We start from the raw sequence: 17,685 nt of genomic DNA on the forward strand, positions 1-17,685 counted from the left end.
GATGTTATCAGTGCTCTTCAGAAATGAAGGATGAACAACCACCACCACAACCACAACAAGAAGCCATATCCAAGACCCAATCAGATAGGTATTCTAGTAGACAGAGCAGCATAGTTAAAAATAGAATCAGGATGACCTGAGTTCAAATCTAGCCTCAGACACTCACTAGCTATATGATCCTGGGCAAGTTGTTTAGTCTGTGTGCCTCAGTTTTCTACACCTATGAAATGGGGATAATAATAGCACCTACCTCCTAGGGTTGTTGTGGGGATCAAATGAGAAAATCTTCATAAATCGCTTAACACAATATTTGGCACATAGTAGATACTTAATAAATGCTTGTTTCCTTCCTTCCAGAGCCATCCAGTGCATGTGTCATCATAAAGCTGGTCCCTTCTTTCTTGCTCAGGGGGTCCCATTATAACACAGGTGTCAGGGACTGCCTAAATCCCATTATACTTTGGTTTTTGTTTTTGTTTTTTTTGATGAAGAAATTGGGGTTAAGTGACTTGCCCAGGGTCACACAGCTAGTAAGTGTCAAGTGTCTGAGGCCGGATTTGAACTCAGGTATTCCTGAATCCAGGGCCGGTGCTTTATCCACTGTGCCACCTAGCTGCCCCTCCCATTATACTTTGACCCCACAAGGTATGTTTTTTTTTTTTTATGGGAGACTCCCACGACACAATGATCTAAGTCTTTTAAATTCTTGTACCAAGGATATTAATCCTTTCTTATGTGGTTCTTGGCTAAAGCTCCTACAGTTTTTCCTCTTGCCAATAAAAGAGGGTGTTTATTAGAATTATCCCAACTGGGCCAATCAGGTACAAGAATGACGCCCACTTTTCCTGGCTTCCATCTGCTTGTAACTAGGTCAGGCCTTTTCTTCATGTTGGCCACCCAGACCTGCTTACCTGAGATGAGAACTAAGGCTGCTGCAGTCCATTCACATAGGTAGTTACCTAATTCACTGCTATAGTGGAGTTCGTGCAGCCCAATTGTGATTCTGTGACAAGGAGCTTGGAATCATGTTTGGGGGCAGTTCCTGAAGCTAGGAGTCAGGAGAGCTGGATTCTGGTCTTAGCTATGCTTTTTTTTTTTTTGGTGACTTGCCCAGGGTCACACAGCTAGTAAGTGTCAAGTGTCTGAGGTCACATTTGAACTCAGGTCCTCCTGAATCCAGGGCGGGTGCTCTATCCACTGCACCACCTAGCTGCCCCTTTGCTATGCTTTTTTTTTTTTTTTTTTTTTTTTTTTTTTGCAGGCAATGGGGGTTAAGTGACTTGCCCAGGGTCACACAGCTAGTAAGTGTCAAGTGTCTGAGGCCGGATTTGAACTCAGGTACTCCTGAATCCAGGGCCGGTGCTTTAACCACTGCGCCATCTAGCTGCCCCCCTTTGCTATGCTTTTTACTGGCTTTGTGACCATAGGCAAATCTTTTCCTCTCCTGGGCCTCAGATTCCTTACCTAGAATAGGAGAGAGTGGACAAGATAATCTGCAGGGTCCTTTCAGGCTCTCACCATCTGTCTTTCCTAATGGTCTGAGTCTAAGGCTGTCTCAGCCCCCTGCAGCCTGGCTTGTCATGGGCTCCCTTGGATGCTCACCTCCTGGGCAGTGCCTCCTGATGGCACAGTTTCTTGACTCAGACAGGGCTTGGCAGGCCGCTGCCCCCTCCTCCCGACTGCCTCGGCTGACCTCTCGTACCCGAGTCTCCAGGCCCCAGGCTGACCCGCAGGTTTTCCCATCCTGGCTGCAGGGACTCCAGGTGCTCCAGGGTCCAAATTCACATTCCTCTGGATAGTGGGGGTGGGGATATGTGATGGGAAGAAGAAGGAGAGGAAAGCAAGAGATTAATAAAGTAATCGATAATCATTCACATTTCCTAAGAAAGACTTAAGACCAAAGATTAAAGAACTGGAATATGTTTTAGAGGCCAGTTAATCCAACCCTTTGATTTTATAAAGGAGGAGGCTGAGTCCAAAAAAAGTTAAATGAATTGTCTAAAGTCACACAAGGCAATAAGTAGTAGACCCAGGATTCAAAATGAGGCTAACTCTGAAGCCAGCTCTCTTTCTACAAGACTACTGTAGCTTCCCAAAGGGTTCCTTGCAACAGTTCTTTGAATTAGAGGTTGCTTTATTTAGTAGAGAGAGAACAAGTATCAGAGTCAGGAAGATATGTAGTGAATAGAGTATTGAGTCCGAAGTCAGGAAGACCTGAGTTCAAATCCAGTCTCTGCACTTACTAGCTGTGTGACCTGGGGCATTCTCACTTGACAGCTGTTTGCCTCAGTTTCCCTCATCTGTAAAATAGGGATTAATAATAGCATCCACCTCCCAGAGATAATAACTGTAAAGTGCTTAGCACAATGTTTGGCATAGAAAGGTATCATATAAATGCTAGCTATTATTATACAAGCCTCACATCTGACACAGACTGGCTGTGTGTCATAATGGAAAGTCACTTAACCCGTCAGTGCTCTAGAGCTAGACATTATCTCTAAGATGTCAAATTGTGAAGAAGGTGCCCAAGTGGAGTTTCCTCACCAGTGAAAATACAAGTCCAGTCTATAGCCCTCTCAACTTTAAGTGTGATGCTTTTCTATTACATTATGTTGAGTGGGGATCATATTCTCCCACTAATTATCCACAAATTTGAGAATTAGAAGGGACTTCAGTGGGCATGCACTCCAGCCCATACACAAAAGGAATTCCCACTAAGCACACAACTAGTCATCCACCCTCTTTTTTTGTTTGTTTGTTTTTTGTTTTGGGCAGGGCAGTGAGCATTAAGTGACTTGCCCAGGGTCACACAACTAGTAAGTGTCAAGTGTCAAGTGTCTGAGGCTGGATTTGAACTCAGGTCCTCCTGAGTCCAGGGCTGGTAATTTATCCACTGTACCACCTAGCTGCCCCCCATCTACCTTCTTCTTGCAAGTTTTTCCTGTCAAGGAGGAAAGCCCTTCACCTGTCCAGGAAACTCATTGCACTCTAGGACAACTACAATGTTTCATTTCGTTTTGTTTTGTTTTCCGACATCAGATCTGAATTTGTTTCTTTGGTTTCTACCCATTTCTTCTGTTTCTGCCTCATGAGACTAAGCAGAAAGATCCTTCCTCCATATAACAATCAGTCAGTTATTATGTTCCCCAAATCTTCTCTTCTCCAATGTAAACTGGCTCCTAGTTCCTTCAATAGATAATTCATAACCATTATCAATGATCACAATAATTATAATCTCTATCCAGAAAAATTAATAATTATCCCTTAGGTTCAAAATACTTTTCCTTTCATTTTCCCATTGGATTGTTACAACAGCCCTGTGTAAAAATGTGATTTCTCTCTTTATTCAAAGTGAAGGAAACAGACTCAGGAAAAAGAAATGATTTGCCCAAGATCATCACAGAATACAGATGGTAGGACTGAATCTCAGTCTCAGGTCATCAAGAAGAAATAGACTGGGACAGTGGGAGGTTGGGGCAGTGGCCTGTGGCTTTTGGCTTACCTTGGCATTCCCACGTGCTCTGGTGGGCAATGGTGCCTGGTGGGCAGGTGGGGGCACACTTCCCCTTGTGCAAAAAAAACCTCTTTTTGCACCGAATGCAGAAGTCTTGACTGAAACAGCTCTCACAGGTGGACCCACATTCTGCAACATAGCAACAGCTTCTTCGATGAGGAACAGTAGGGTGGATGCTCCCTCCCCACCCCCAATAGCTGTCAGAAGAAATGGATCATCAAGGATCTTTGGAAAGGTGGGCAAAACATAGTAGTCCTAAATGATCCTTATCATAGAATCTAATAAAAACAATAACAATAACTTTTATATGGTACTGTAAGGCCCAAAGTGCTTTACATATGTTATCTTTTTTGAGTCTCACGATAACCCCGTGAAGTACATGCCATTATTATTTCTATTTTACAGTTGAGGAAACTGAGGCTGACAAGTTAAGCAACTAGCTCTTTGATCTTGGGCCTCAGTTCCCTCAGGCCTCAGACTCAATGACATCTAAGGTTCCTGGCAGCTCTAAATCTATGATCCTATAATTTTCCCAGGGTTGCATGACTCCAAAGGGTCTGAGATGGGATTTGAACTCAGGTCTTCATGACCAAGTACTCTCTATTGTACTTCATTAGTGCTTCTAGGTCAAGACTGTTGAGCTGAAAGGAGACTTAGGTATCTTTTAATTCAACTGTCTCATTTTATAAGAGAACCTCAGTCCCATACCATAGCTTTTTCCTTTATGCTGCAGACACCTCCGTTCCCTATGAGCTGAGGTTTGCGGTAAAGATGATGCCTTCCTTCAAGTTTAGGTCCAAAGAGATCAAGTGAGTGACTTTACTAAGGTCACAAAGTGAGCCTGCAATCAAATCCCCATCTTTGCGTACCCAGGTCTGTTTGCTACCTACTTGCTCTTGTCAACAGAGTCATGTCGGGGAGGAAGAAGAAAAATATACCCTTCTAGGGACTGGGCTGGGGGAAGAAGGATGATGGGGAGTAGATGTTCTTGACCAAAAGCCCCACATACTTTTGCATCTGTTGACCTCGTGGCCACGCACACCAAAGTAACCATGGGGACAGTCGTGCACGCACTTCCCATATTGGCGGATCCCATCTCGGCGGATGTGGAGAAAAAGTCGTGGCTGGCAGGTGGAACAGCCGTTCTCCTCTGAGCAGATCAAACAGCCAGTGCAGTTCTCCTTCAGTCCAACCCCCACTGGAGTGAGAACCAAGGGGTGGGTGAGAGAAAAGAGAATCGGGTGTCCAGACTCAATAGCAACATGTATGCTCAGTAAAAGCCACGTCCCCTCCTCCTCCCCTGCAGTGCAAGGACACAGAATCGCATAAGCACCTTTTATCAAAACATATGCAGACCATGAAAAAGCACAACTGCATGGGAATGGAGAAAAAGAAATACAGTCACACCTTTGAGACAGAATGCTTTTCTTTGTCTCATCAAGGCCATAGCTTATAAGCACCAGAAGCAGCCACACCTTGATGCTGGTGACCTGATATAGCCACACCTTAGCCCTATTTAGCAGGGTGAGTTATTTTTGGAAAAACAAAACAAAACAAAACAAACCTTGTTGAGCTCTATAAATGGGATATTGCCAGTATTGTAGGACCCACAGTGTTGGAGCATCATGCCTTATTGTTCACTTATATTGGTTGGTGTGTCTCCCTCAGAAAGTCCCCATTAGGGCATGGATCCAGAGAGCCCTGACTGCTACATTCTTTGATGCCCATATCAAAGAAGGCACTGTGCTCCATGAGCAAGATGGAATTGCAGTAGCTCAAAAGCAGTGTGAGCTAGGCACATTTAGAGACAGCTCCACTCCAAATGTTCATATGGACTCTTTGGGCCCAACCTGTAGTAAAGCCTTTCAAGCTTGTATTGGGTTGATAAGCCATAGTTAAATACACTGCACCTCGACCCCAGTGTAGTGATATCATTTTGGTCCTCTTTGACTATGGAAGACAGCAACCATTGTTCCTCGGATGGAAAGGATCCCTTATAAGGAACTTGTTGGTTTGTGTTTACCTACGAGCAGTAGGAAGAGAGTGGGGAGACTACATTGGTCATATGAGGAAGAGCAATCATTGGTGATAAACCCTGCATCTAGATAAGGCGTCTTGGCTCTTGTCTGAGAGAATAATGGCAAATTAACTTTGAGGTATCTCCATCTTTATTCTTCACCTATAATACTTGTCAAAGAAATAAATAAGTAGAGAGAGGCAGAGAGACAGAGAAGACAGAGACAGAGAGAAAGGAGAGACAGGGAGACAGAGAGAGACAGAGAGTTTGAGTCTAGTAAGAAGAGAAGTCTATGGCATACTGAAGTATAACTCTAAGGAAATAATTACCATTATAATAATTCCAATTAATTTATCATGGTGTTCTACAGTTAGGAAAGGTCTATGATCTCATATGATCCTGCCAGAGCTGATCAAATGCTTTTTCCAGGTAAATCTGGTGTGATGCACATTTTCTTTGGATAGAAACTACTTGTTACAGGATTCTCCAGGGGGTGATCGAGGCAGGTACTGTTTCTCTGCTTCCAGTTGCCCCCAAGACTCTGCAACCTGTATGTCCTGTCTCATTACAAACTTAGTATGTTTAAACTGCTAGGCTCATACAAAGTTAGAACTAAAAGGACTCTTGGGACATGGAATGTCACATACACACACATACATATACACACACATATATGTATGTATGTTCAAATTGAAAGGAATGTCAAGCTGGGAGAGGCCTTAGAACATAGAATGTCAGAGCTGAAAAGGACCTTAGAACATAGAATGTCAGAGCTGAAAGGGACCTTAGAACATAGAATGTCAGGGATGGGAGGGGCCTTAGAACATAGAATGTCAGAGCTGAAAAGGCCCTCAGAACATAGAATGTCAGAGCTGAAAGGGACCTTAGAACATAGAATGTCAGGGATGGGAGAGGCCTTAGAACATAGAATGTCAGAGCTGCAAAGGACCTTAGAACATAGAATGTCAGGGCTGGGAGGGACCTTAGAACATAGAATGTTAGGGATGGGAGGGGCCTTGGAGAAGATCTCGTCTAACCCCCTCATTTTATCAATAAGGAAGTTGAGGTCCAGATTGAAGAGGAGACTTGCTCACGATCACACAGTGAATTAATGACAAAGCTGGGACTAGAATTAGGCTTTCAGACTTTCAGTCTAGGTCTCTTCCCACTACACCCTATCTTTCTCCCTACCTTATGCTTCCCTTGATCACTGGAGGGGAAAACACAGGCCTGGGACAATTTTGTTTCACTTGAGAGATAATTTTATCTGTCATGTGAGAGGTTGACTTAAACACTAATAGATAAGTAACAGCCAGGTGGCACAATGGTTAGAGCGTTGGGCCTGAAGTCAGGAATGATTGAGTTCAAATCTGGCCTCAGACACTTACTAGCTGTGTGACCTTGGGCAAGTCACTTCACTTCTGTCTGCTTCAATTTCCTCATCTGTAAAATAAGGGTAATAGCACCCACCTCCCACCATTGTTATGAGGATCAAATGAGATAATAATGTAGGGCTTAATATATATAGTAGGCGCCTAATAAATGCTCATTCCCTGATATTGATCTCCCTGTCCAAAACCTCATGTGATATTGAGACAATCATTTCACCTCTCTAGTGGACAAGCATTTATTAATCGCCTCTTACATGCAAGGCTCTATGCTAAGCCTCAATTAAATTTTTTTTCCCCCAGGGCAATGAGGGTTAAGTGACTTGCCCAGGGTCGCACAGCTACTAAGTGTCAAGTATCTGAGGCTGGGTTTGAACTCAGGTCCTCCTGAATCCAGGGCTGGTGCTTTATCCACTGTACCACCTAGCTGCCCCTAAATTAATTTCTAAATCTGTTTGATGAAAGGGTATGACCAGATGTCGTCTGGGGTCTGTTCCTTCTCTAACATTCTATAGTTTAATGTTTCTTCCAGCTCTGTCTGGCATTCTTCGTGCTATGTTCTAAGATCCCTTTTCTTTTCACATTCCAGCATTCCTAGGCCCTTTCCAGCTCTAACATTTCATCTAAAATCCCTCCCAGATCTCTCATTCTGTGTTCTATGTTCAGAGGTCCCTGACACGAGCTCTCTTGTTGGATGGAGGGCCCTTGTGTGTGCTGTGGTATCACTTTCTGTTTTTAAGGGCACGATATTCCTTTTAATCACAGCATCAGTAAAAATTGTTAGGAAATCTTTCTCCCCTTCATGCTTATTTATTTCCCCTTCCCTCCCTCCCCCCCACCCCATCCCGCTCCCCTGGACTGAGCTGACTCTGAGTAATGGTGGCTCTTCACTTCATATCACTTTTTCAAAAGCCAAGAGAATATGGTTTTTATTCTCATGCAGGCTGGAAAGTTCTCCCACGCAGACAGCTCCGTGCTGGTGAGGTGTGCTTTTAATAACAGCCTTGTAGCTCTGATTGCAACCTCCCGGGGTGTTCTGAGGGCTACAGATGTGATTGTGACCCCATGAGACTCTTTTCTTTATTTTCTGATAACCGCTTTGGCTCTTCTAACTTCTGCTGTCTCCCAATCAATGCCATCTTTTGCTAGGTAAATTATGAATTGATTCTTCAAATACCACCATGCATTGATTTAGAGTTGTCTTGGTACAATTTAAAGAGCCCTTGGAATATGGTCCGGTCTGCCCCAAGGGTATTGGGTCATGAATCTTAGAAACTTAGAATTATATATAACTCATAGAATTTTATCATAGCAGGTTAGAACCTAAAATTTTCACATTTGAGGGTCTGGAATCAAAAGACCTGGGTTCAAATCCCATCTCTCATGCTTACTACTTGTGTGACTTTGGGTATCTTGTCTAGCATCCCTGGGCCTCAGTTTTCTTCCTTCCTTCCCTCCTTCCTTTTCTTTCCTTTCTTTCCTTCTTTCCTTCCTTCCTTCCTTCCTCTTTTGTTTCTTCCTTCCTTCCTTCCTTTCTCTTTCTCTTTCTTTCTTTCTTTCTTTGCCAAGGTCACACAGCTAGTGTCAAGTGTCTGAGTCTGGATTTGAACTCAGGTTTTCCTGAATCCAGGACAAGTGCTTTATTCACTGCACCACCTAGCTGACTCCTCAGTTTTCTCATCTGTAAAATTAAGGGGTTGGATGAGTTGGCCTCTGAGGTCCCTTCCAGCTTTAGATTTATGAGCCTAGGAACCCCAATCTCCTTGGCTTCTTGGACATTGTTCTCACCACTCACACAATACATGTCATCTTAAAGAATAATGCCCAGTGAGGCAATAGAAAGGCAGCTGGAGATCTGGACCAAGGGACTCCCAATTCCCTGTCTAGGCCTCCAAAGAGAACTGCCTTTTTATGATTCCGATTCCTGGGAGAGTAGACTGAGCTGTCTGGGTGGCCCTAGGGAAGGTGGTGTACATCTCCCAGGGGAGCTGCAGGAGGCCAGGCCCTTACCTGCTACAGTGTCAAGAGCTTTGCTCGCATTATTCTGAATGTCAAAGGTGACTTTATGTAATATAACAGGATTTTGGTGTTTGGAGGAACTTGTTCCTTGGGACAGATCATGCGCTTGGTAGGCTTAGGGATTGGCCCCACACAGAGATGTTTCTTTCATTTGGCCTCTCTTACCTTTCCTGAGCTCCTGTACATTAGCATGGAGTGTGTTGCTCGGACACCAACTGAAGTCATCAGCATCTCAATGCTTAGAGCAAAGGCTGGGACATGTGAGAGGAATTTTTAACTCTTTGGAGACCAGCTAAAGTTAACCCAAGGAGGCATTAACTAGAGACTATCTGGTTCCTGAGCCGGGTGGAAGATATTACCTGGTACCAAATACTTCTCTCTGAGGGCTCCCAAAGCCCTTAATAATTTCCCTGGAGGCAGCTAGGTGGCGCAATGGATAGAGCACTGGGCCTGGAGTCAGGAAGACCTGAATTCAAATCCAACCTGAGACACTTACTAGCTGTGTAACCCTGGGCAAATCATTTGAACTTGATCTGCCTCAGTTTCTTCAGCTATAAAATGAGGATAAAAATAGCACCTACCTCACAGGTGAGGATCAAATGAGATAATATTTGTACAAAGTTCTTGCACATTTTTGTTGTTTAGTCACCTTTCAGTTGTGTTTGACTCTTCATGACCCCATTTGGGTTTTTCTTGGCAAAGATATCTGAAGTGGTTTGCCATTTCCTTCTCCAGCTCATTTTACAAATGAGGAAACTGAGGCAATTAAGGTTAAGTGACTTGGCCAGGGTCACACAGCTAATATGTGTCTGAGGCTGGATTTGAACTCATGAAAATGAGTCTTCCTGACTCCAGGCCCAGCACACTCTCCACTGTACCACCTAGCTGTCCACCTGGCATAGAGTAAATTATATAAATGGTTATTCCATTCCCTCCCCTGTTAGCTACCTTCGTGATATAATCACACTGGGGGAGGTTCTGAGCACTGGGGTTTCAATGCTAGAACCCTGGAGCATTGAAGGCCCACTTGGGTGATGTTGCTTCCAGGTTTGCACACTGCTGGCCAGAACATTGCTCACCTATCAGCTCCTTTCTGTCAGAAATAGGGTAGAGGCAAGAAAGGAAGAGGAAGGCAAGTGACCTCCTCCCTCCCTTCTCTCACCCCCATGCCCAGTTCCATTCAATTGATGCCAGAAAGAAACAGAACATTTTGTTACAATGCTGCATCATATGATGAAAAGACTGGAAGTGAGAAATCCTGGGTTCAAGGCCTACTTACGTCACTTACTAGGTGTGAGGACTTGGACAAGTTACTTTCCCCTCTGGGTCTCTGATTTTTTCCTCTATAAAATGAGGAGAGTAATCCCTGCCCCGCCAATCTCATGAGACTGTTGCAAGGATCAAATGAGTTAGCTAATCTAATGATAACTATAAAATATAATATAAAAGGAAGGGGGTAATAATAGTAATGATTAAAAAGGAACAACAAAATCGGGGGTCCCTGTCCCCAAATGTCTCCCCAACCCAATGTCTCATTGTTTGAAATTCTACCATCAGCGTTTCATCCCTTTGGGTCTTCAAGATGCTTTGGAAAGTACAAATGGTCCTGGGAAAGAATATGCCTCTACTCCTGGCAGTTCCATGGGGGAAATAGACGATATAAACCTAAGAGCAAGTTCCTTTCAATCAATCAATCAAGTCTGGGGAGAGGACCCCTGAAGTCCCCTGAGACTAGGATCTAATGAGAGGAGTTGGGGGCAAGCGAGGGGTTAAAAAAAAGGTCAGAGGATGTCAAAGACAAGTCCCAACATCTTGAGTCGAATGAAATTTGAAGAATCCTAGGAAACACTGGAGAAAGCTGGACCTCAGAAAAAGAGGACAAGGCGGCCAAAAACCATCCCAAGGGCTAGAAGGAGGAGATAGGAGGAGAAAAAGGAGGGAGAGCAGAAATAGAACTGGAGACATACAGGTTGGGTAGAAAACAGCCACTCACAGAAGAGGGAGCATTAGGAAAGAGGGAGTTAGGGAGTCAGCCTGAAAGAGACCCCTGATTTGCCTGTAATTCTGCACTCCTCTCTTTCTGAGAGTTAACGTCCTTGTCTTTGTAGTAGCAGCCTGGGAGGCCTGGGGCCAGTTAGGGACACTATGAGGAGGATGCTATGACCATGGAGAAATATGGTTGATCAACTTGCTGGTGTTAGAGATTACTCTTTCCTTGGAGAAGCAAAGTAGTAAATTAACCAGGTAGTGGTTAGTCAAACAGATAATAAAGCAGACATGCCAGGGACACCCAGAAAGCCGGGCGCCTTGAATTTATAGCGTGAGCTTAATTGGAAGCCAGTCATGCAAAAAAAAAAAAAAAAGTTAAAAACGGGGGCAGCTAGGTGGCGCAGTGGATAAAGCACCAGCTCTGGATTCAGGAGGACCTGAGTTCAAATCCAGCCTCAGACACTTGATACTGGGCAAGTCACTTAACCCTCATTGCCCCCCCTCCCCCCCCTCCCCCCAAAAGGAAGCCAGTCATGTTTGCTATGTGGTTGGGACCAGGTAGTGACAATAATTTCAAGTTAGAAATGTGGAATTTTTATTATTCATGGATCCAAATAGTTAACATCGTCCTTTTCCAAACTGCCGTAACTTTTCAGTCTTAAGTCTCTTCCTCCACCCACTTCTCGCCTTTACAAAATTGTCATCTTCTCCTTTGTTCGGGGAGTTGAAGTTTAGACTTCTTCTCCCGGCCACGCCTCTATGTGCTGAATAATAAAAACTTTTACTTAAATTCTTATTGGAACATGTAGGCGAGTAATTCTTTGAAAGAGGAATATTTTCAGAACCAATTTAGCAGTAACATCTTTAAAATGAGGAGGTCTGATTGAATGATCTCTAATCATTCTGATCAATAGCCTTCTAAGGCTAACATTCAATATTCTGAATTTAAGGTCTCTTCTAGCCCTGATATTGAATAATCCAATATCGAGGATTTTTTGGGAATATTTTGGAGTGCTTGGGGAGAGAGAGGTCTTTTGGCCTGGTGCCACTGAACTCCTCCTACCCCCCAAGCCTGTGGATAACACTGTCCCCAGAGAAGAAACTAAATGGTTGAAACTTTATTATTCAAAATCTGATATGAAAAAGAGCTAGCATTTATTTTTTAATTTTTAAATTTTTTTTTTTTTTTTAGTGAGGCAATGGGGGTTAAGTGACTTGCCCAGGGTCACACAGCTAGTAAGTGTTAAGTGTCTGAGGCCGGATTTGAACTCAGGTACTCCTGACTCCAGGGCCGGTGCTCTATCCACTATACCACCTAGCTGCCCCCAAGAGCTAGCATTTATAAGGCTCTTTTAGACTTAGGGTGGTTCATAAATATCTTGTTTTATTCTCACAAAAACCCTGGGAGGTGCTGTTATTATCCCCATTTTACAGATAAAGTGTGGTAAGCAGAAGTTAAGTGACTTGCCTAGGGTCACACAGCTAAAGTTTGGTTCCCATTCCATCTGAAGACTTTCTTATGGGACTCAGACATTTAAAGGCTGATCTGAGAAGAAAAATCCACTACCAACAACAACAAAAAAAAAACTTTCAATCAAATCACCACTTTATTGCATGTCTCCTGAGTGTTGAGTCCTTTGCTCGGGGCTGAAGATGAAATAAGGATGTACATGCCCTCCAGCACCCATTTACAACCTAGTTGAATGGATGATTCACTTATATGCGAAAAGCAAAAGGATAACTCCAGGTAGGCAGTGACTAGGGACTACTTAGAAGTGGAAAAAAACCCCTTACTTTGAAGGAGTTCAAATGGACATTTCAATATAGAATGTCAAAGAGGGAACAATTCTTAACAATGAAGAATGTCAGGGGCAGCTAGGTGGCACAGTAGATAAAGCACCAGCCCTGGATTCAGGAGGACCTGAGTTCAAATCTGACCTCAGACACTTGATACTTACTAGCTGTGTGACCCTGGGCAAGTCACTTAACCCTCACTGCCCTGCTAAACAAACAAACAAATAATTAAAAAAAGATGAGAATGAGGTAATAATGATGATAATAAACCAACAATATATCTACAAAAGTGTCAAACAAATAGTTAGATCATGAAAATTTATTCACAGAAATGGAAGTTATTGGTACCAATTCAATACTTGATAGAGTACTAGGTCTAGAATCAGGAAGACCTAAATTCAAATGGGACCTCAGATACGTACTAGCTGTGTGACCCGTTGGTTTCCTCATCTGCAAAAATCAGAATGATAATAGCTCCTACCTCCCAGAGTTGTTATGAATATGAAATGAGATAATATTTGTAAAGCACGTAGCACAGTGACTGGACACATAGTAGGCACTAAATAAATGTTAACTATTATTGTTGTGGTCATTGCCACCAGAAATTACAGAAGAGCCATCCCTTAGGATCCCAGACTAAGTTTTCAGTGCAGATTTTGCAAGAAAATGGTAGAAACCATTCAACATGTCATTTCAAGGTATTCTGAATACCTAGCAAGACAATATGGTAGGTAAAATTCTATACAGAAGCTCAATATCTTTCACAAATTATAGGCTACAAACCCCTATATTGCACATTTAGACTTCAAAATAATCCTGAGAATTCCACAAATGCACTGTATTGAAATCTGGCAACTTTCACAAACAGAACTGTTGCCCACAGTCAACTTGATATAGGATTGATCATAAACAATTTAATAATGTTATTCATTGATGTTGTCATATCAAATATTTGCAACCTCCAAACTATGTGGAATGAAGAACCTTCAAAGTATAGAGACTAGGGCAGCTAGATGGTGCAGTGGATAAAGCACCAGCCCTGGATTCAAGAGGACCCGAGTTCAAATCCAGCCTCAGACCCTTGATGCTAACTGCATGACTCTGGGCAAGTCACTTAACCCTCATTGTCCCCACAAAAAAACAAACAAAGCATAGAGACTAGCAGAAGAAATCCAAATCACTCAGAAACCACATGATGTGCATGTCATTCCCATCCTTCTGTCTGTTATGGGAGCTGTCCCAGGGATGTTTTCTGTGAGCTTACATAAGAGGAGCATATCCCCCAACACTTTTACTCAACTACAAAAAATGGTCAGTTTTTTGCCAGAGAACATCAAATGTAAAAGAATAGTAGCAATGTAGTATCTCATGCCAGGACTATTTCTATCTAACTCTATTTTAAAAGATGAGGAAAATGAAATTATTGTTATTAATAAATTGATGGCATTTTAAAAAGGAAAGATTATGATGGTTGAGAGCTAATGTAGAAGATATCAGAGCTGGAAGGGACTTTAGGGATCATTCAATTCAACACCCTAATTTACAAAAAGGGAAACTGAGGCCCAGGATGGGAAAGAAATTTGCCCAAAGTCACCCAGAGAGTCAGTGGAAGAGTCTTTTTCCCATCTCCAGCTGGTTGTACAATGAGGAATCAAAAAAGAATGTTTATTTTTATTGTGGCTCTTTTTTTTTGTTGTTAAAGACACAGCTGGTAAAGCCTTTGGGATGCAAAGGTTGCAAGCATTAAACCAATGTGTAATTAAGTCCAGAGCAAACTAATGGGTCCAAGGTGGATTGTTAATGAGAGGGAGAAACAAAGTCTCAAGAGAGAAAGGGCAAGAGTGGGGCTCCCAGACACAGGGGGACACCCTCCCAACCCAGTGACCATTGCCCTGAGACTGTGGAGGAGAATCTGGATGGGGGGATTGATGAGACATGAGTCAGTGAGCCTCTGACCCTAGTAACTCCTTGCCAACCACCTCCCCTCAGATGCTTTTTTCTTTTTTATGTGATCTCACACACATCCCTTCACATGATCATTCTTCCCCCCCTTCCCGGCCTCCCCACCCCCCAAGCCTGGATGATCTCAACCACTCAGGGCTTCTCCCCCCACCCTAACTTCTCAACTCCATCTCATCCCAACAATGTCGAGGGAGAAGTGTGTGGAGGAAGAAGCTAACCTTGTGCATCAGTTTCACGTGCTGCCCTCAGGGAATGCCTTGAGGGTACTCAAACTAGGGGTCCTGCCTAAAAAGATCCACCCAACTGCCTTTAGTCCACCACAATAGCTTCATTTCTTTGGGTTATGAAAACATTTCATTCTTCCAAATATCTGGAGGCATCACAATGTAGTCAAAGAACCCTGAACAGAGACTCAGGAGGCCTGAATTTGAGAATGCCATTAACCTGCTGTATGGAGTCACTGACCCTTGCTATGCCTCAGTCTTCTCCTCTGTAAAATGAAAAGATTGGGCTAAGTCATTTAGGAGATCCCTTCATGTTCTAATCTATATTTTTAGGTCCTTTCTACATTTGGTAGTCTATGTTCTGTGTTCTATGTTCAATGTCCCTTCCAATTTAAACAATTCTGTTTTCTAAGGTTCTTCTCATCTTCGATATTCTCCCATGTCTTAGGTATCCTTCCAACACTGATATTCTGTGTTCTACTGTCTTTTTTTTTTTGTTTGTTTGTTTTTTGTTTTTTTTGTTTTTGTGGGGCAATGGGGGTTAAGTGACTTGCCCAGGGTCACACAGCTAGTAAGTGTTAAGTGTCTGAGGCTGGATTTGAACTCAGGTACTCCTGAATCCAGGGCCAGCGCTTTAACCACTGCGCCATCTAGCTGCCCCCTCTACTGTCTTTTCAAAGTCTGACATTCTTTTTTGTTTTTGTTGGGCAATGAGGGTTAAGTGACTTGCCCGGGTTCACACAGCTAGTGTCAAGTGTCTGAGACCAGATTTGAACTCAGGTCCTCCTGAATCCAGGGCTGGTGCTTTATCTACTGCATCACCTAGCTGCCCCCATTCTCATCTTTTTTTGACAGAGTTCAGACATTTATAAGTCCTGAGATAAAATTGTTATTCTTCTATTATTCTTTTACATTTATCAACATGTAGACAAAATTATAGTTTTATGGTTGGATAAAACTATTAAGATGTTTTATTATTCTGGGTATAATAATCTCTTACATTTGTAGAATGCTTAATAATAAATATGTATGTGCTACATGTATACTATATATGTAATACTACATATAGTATAATTTACATAGAGTACTTTGTAATTTGTATTTGTTCAGTTGTATCCAACTCTTCCTGATCTCATGGGGCCCCATGCCAATACTGTCCTTGGGATTTTCTTGGCAAAGATACCTGAGTGGTTTGCCATTTCTTTCTCCAGTGGATTAAGGCAAGCAGAGGTTAAGTGACTTGCTCAGGGTCACACAGCTAGTATCTGAGACCAGTTTTGATCTCAAATCTTCTTGACTCCAGGCCCAGCACTTTATCCACTAAGTCACCTAGCTGCTTCTATAATTTGTATAGTACTTTGTAATTTTGAGTATAATTTGAGACACATCATCATGTGTCCCTGTTAGGGATGCAAGACAGGTATTCCTCACAGTACAGTTAAGGCAAATCAGTAACAGAAAAATAAAGGTCACACAGTGAGTTGAGGATGGATGTGGGGACTAGAAACCAGGCCTCCCGTCTTCCAGTCCAAGACTCCGTTTTCTATGATGTGTAAAGATCTCATACATACACTTGTTTCTGTGAGTATTCTTTTTTTTTAACCAAAAAGACAAAATCGTGTTGAGAGAAGCTGAGATCTCAGCCATTTGGAGCTAATTCTTACACAGTAGAAAGAACATAGAATTTAGAGTCAGAGGACATTCAGGTCTTGGCTCTGTTAACTACATTTATGAACTGGTCAAATTACTCTCCCTATGTGATCCCTAGTTTGTTTGTCTCTAAAATGAAGGAATTGCATTTGAAGATACTTCAGGTCCATCCTAGCTCTAAAAAAAAGTCCAATGGGTTCTGGACTGAAGGTCTTGTTCAGGAATGGTCTCCATCATGCATGGTTCTCTCTCTGGGGTGGCCCTGAGTCACTCTTCAAACTTCAAGCATGGGATGAGTCACAGTGATGTCTTTCTAGGTCTAGACCTCAAAGCAAGTTTGTCCATCTCAGGAAATGGTAGTGGGAAGGGGGCAGGAAGGATTGAGGAGGGCAGGTCCAAAGAAACATATGGTATCAGGTGCAGGAGGCCAGATGGCAAAGTTGTCTATGTTAGGGGGTAGGAGGGGGGTAGGCAATGAACTCTTCTCAGAGGCTAGGGCCATGGGAAGCAGAAGCTTTGGCAGCACAACATCCTTACCCTCCACTGAGGTCAGAGCTCTGAGAGAAGGGTTGATGCCCCAACCCTGACGACTTACCAGTCAGACTACCTACGGACACAGCCTTTGCTCACATCATTCCTGATTCCCAACACACCCCTACCCATCCCTATCTGTTGGCAATCTTCCAATTCCTAAAGGCTACCTCCTGGGGATTATTATCATTCCCATCATCACTCACATTTCTGCCCTTGTTTTTTTTTTTGGGGGGGGGGCAGGGCAATGAGGGTTAAGTGACTTGCCCAGGGTCACACAGCTAGTAAGTGTCAAGTGTCTGAGGCCAGATTTGACCTCAGGTCCTCCTGAATCCAGGGCTGGTGCTTTATTCACTGTGCCACCTAGCTGCCCCCTTAGTTTTCTATCTTTTCTGCTACTTCACAAAGTGTGCCATACACAGTAAGCACCTAATAAATGAAATCAAGGCAAGTGTTTTCTGTTAACATCTTAGCAGCTTTCATAACTCTAATAACTAGAGAAATACAAATTGAAGCAGCTATGAAGTTCTCCTTCACACCCATCAGGTTGGCAAAAATAGCAAAAAAGGAAAATGACAAATGTTGGAGGAGCTCTGG

At 43.0% G+C, this 17,685-nt stretch overlaps 1 protein-coding gene across 1 annotated transcript in view; it reads right to left on the reverse strand.

Moving 5' to 3' along the window:
- RSPO4 (R-spondin 4) overlaps positions 1 to 17,685 on the reverse strand; it is a 44,988-nt gene that overhangs the window by 10,810 nt on the left and 16,493 nt on the right. Inside the window, exons 2-4 of the mRNA XM_043988946.1 lie at positions 4,524 to 4,712; positions 3,503 to 3,643; positions 1,603 to 1,791 (exon numbers count right to left, since the gene is read on the reverse strand). Coding sequence (XP_043844881.1) covers positions 1,603 to 1,791; positions 3,503 to 3,643; positions 4,524 to 4,712 — 519 coding nt within the window. The remainder of the gene's footprint in view (positions 1 to 1,602; positions 1,792 to 3,502; positions 3,644 to 4,523; positions 4,713 to 17,685) is intronic.

Source organism: Dromiciops gliroides, chromosome 2 (genome assembly GCF_019393635.1).
Source record: "Dromiciops gliroides isolate mDroGli1 chromosome 2, mDroGli1.pri, whole genome shotgun sequence".
In the NCBI taxonomy this organism is placed as follows: Eukaryota; Metazoa; Chordata; class Mammalia; order Microbiotheria; family Microbiotheriidae; genus Dromiciops; species Dromiciops gliroides.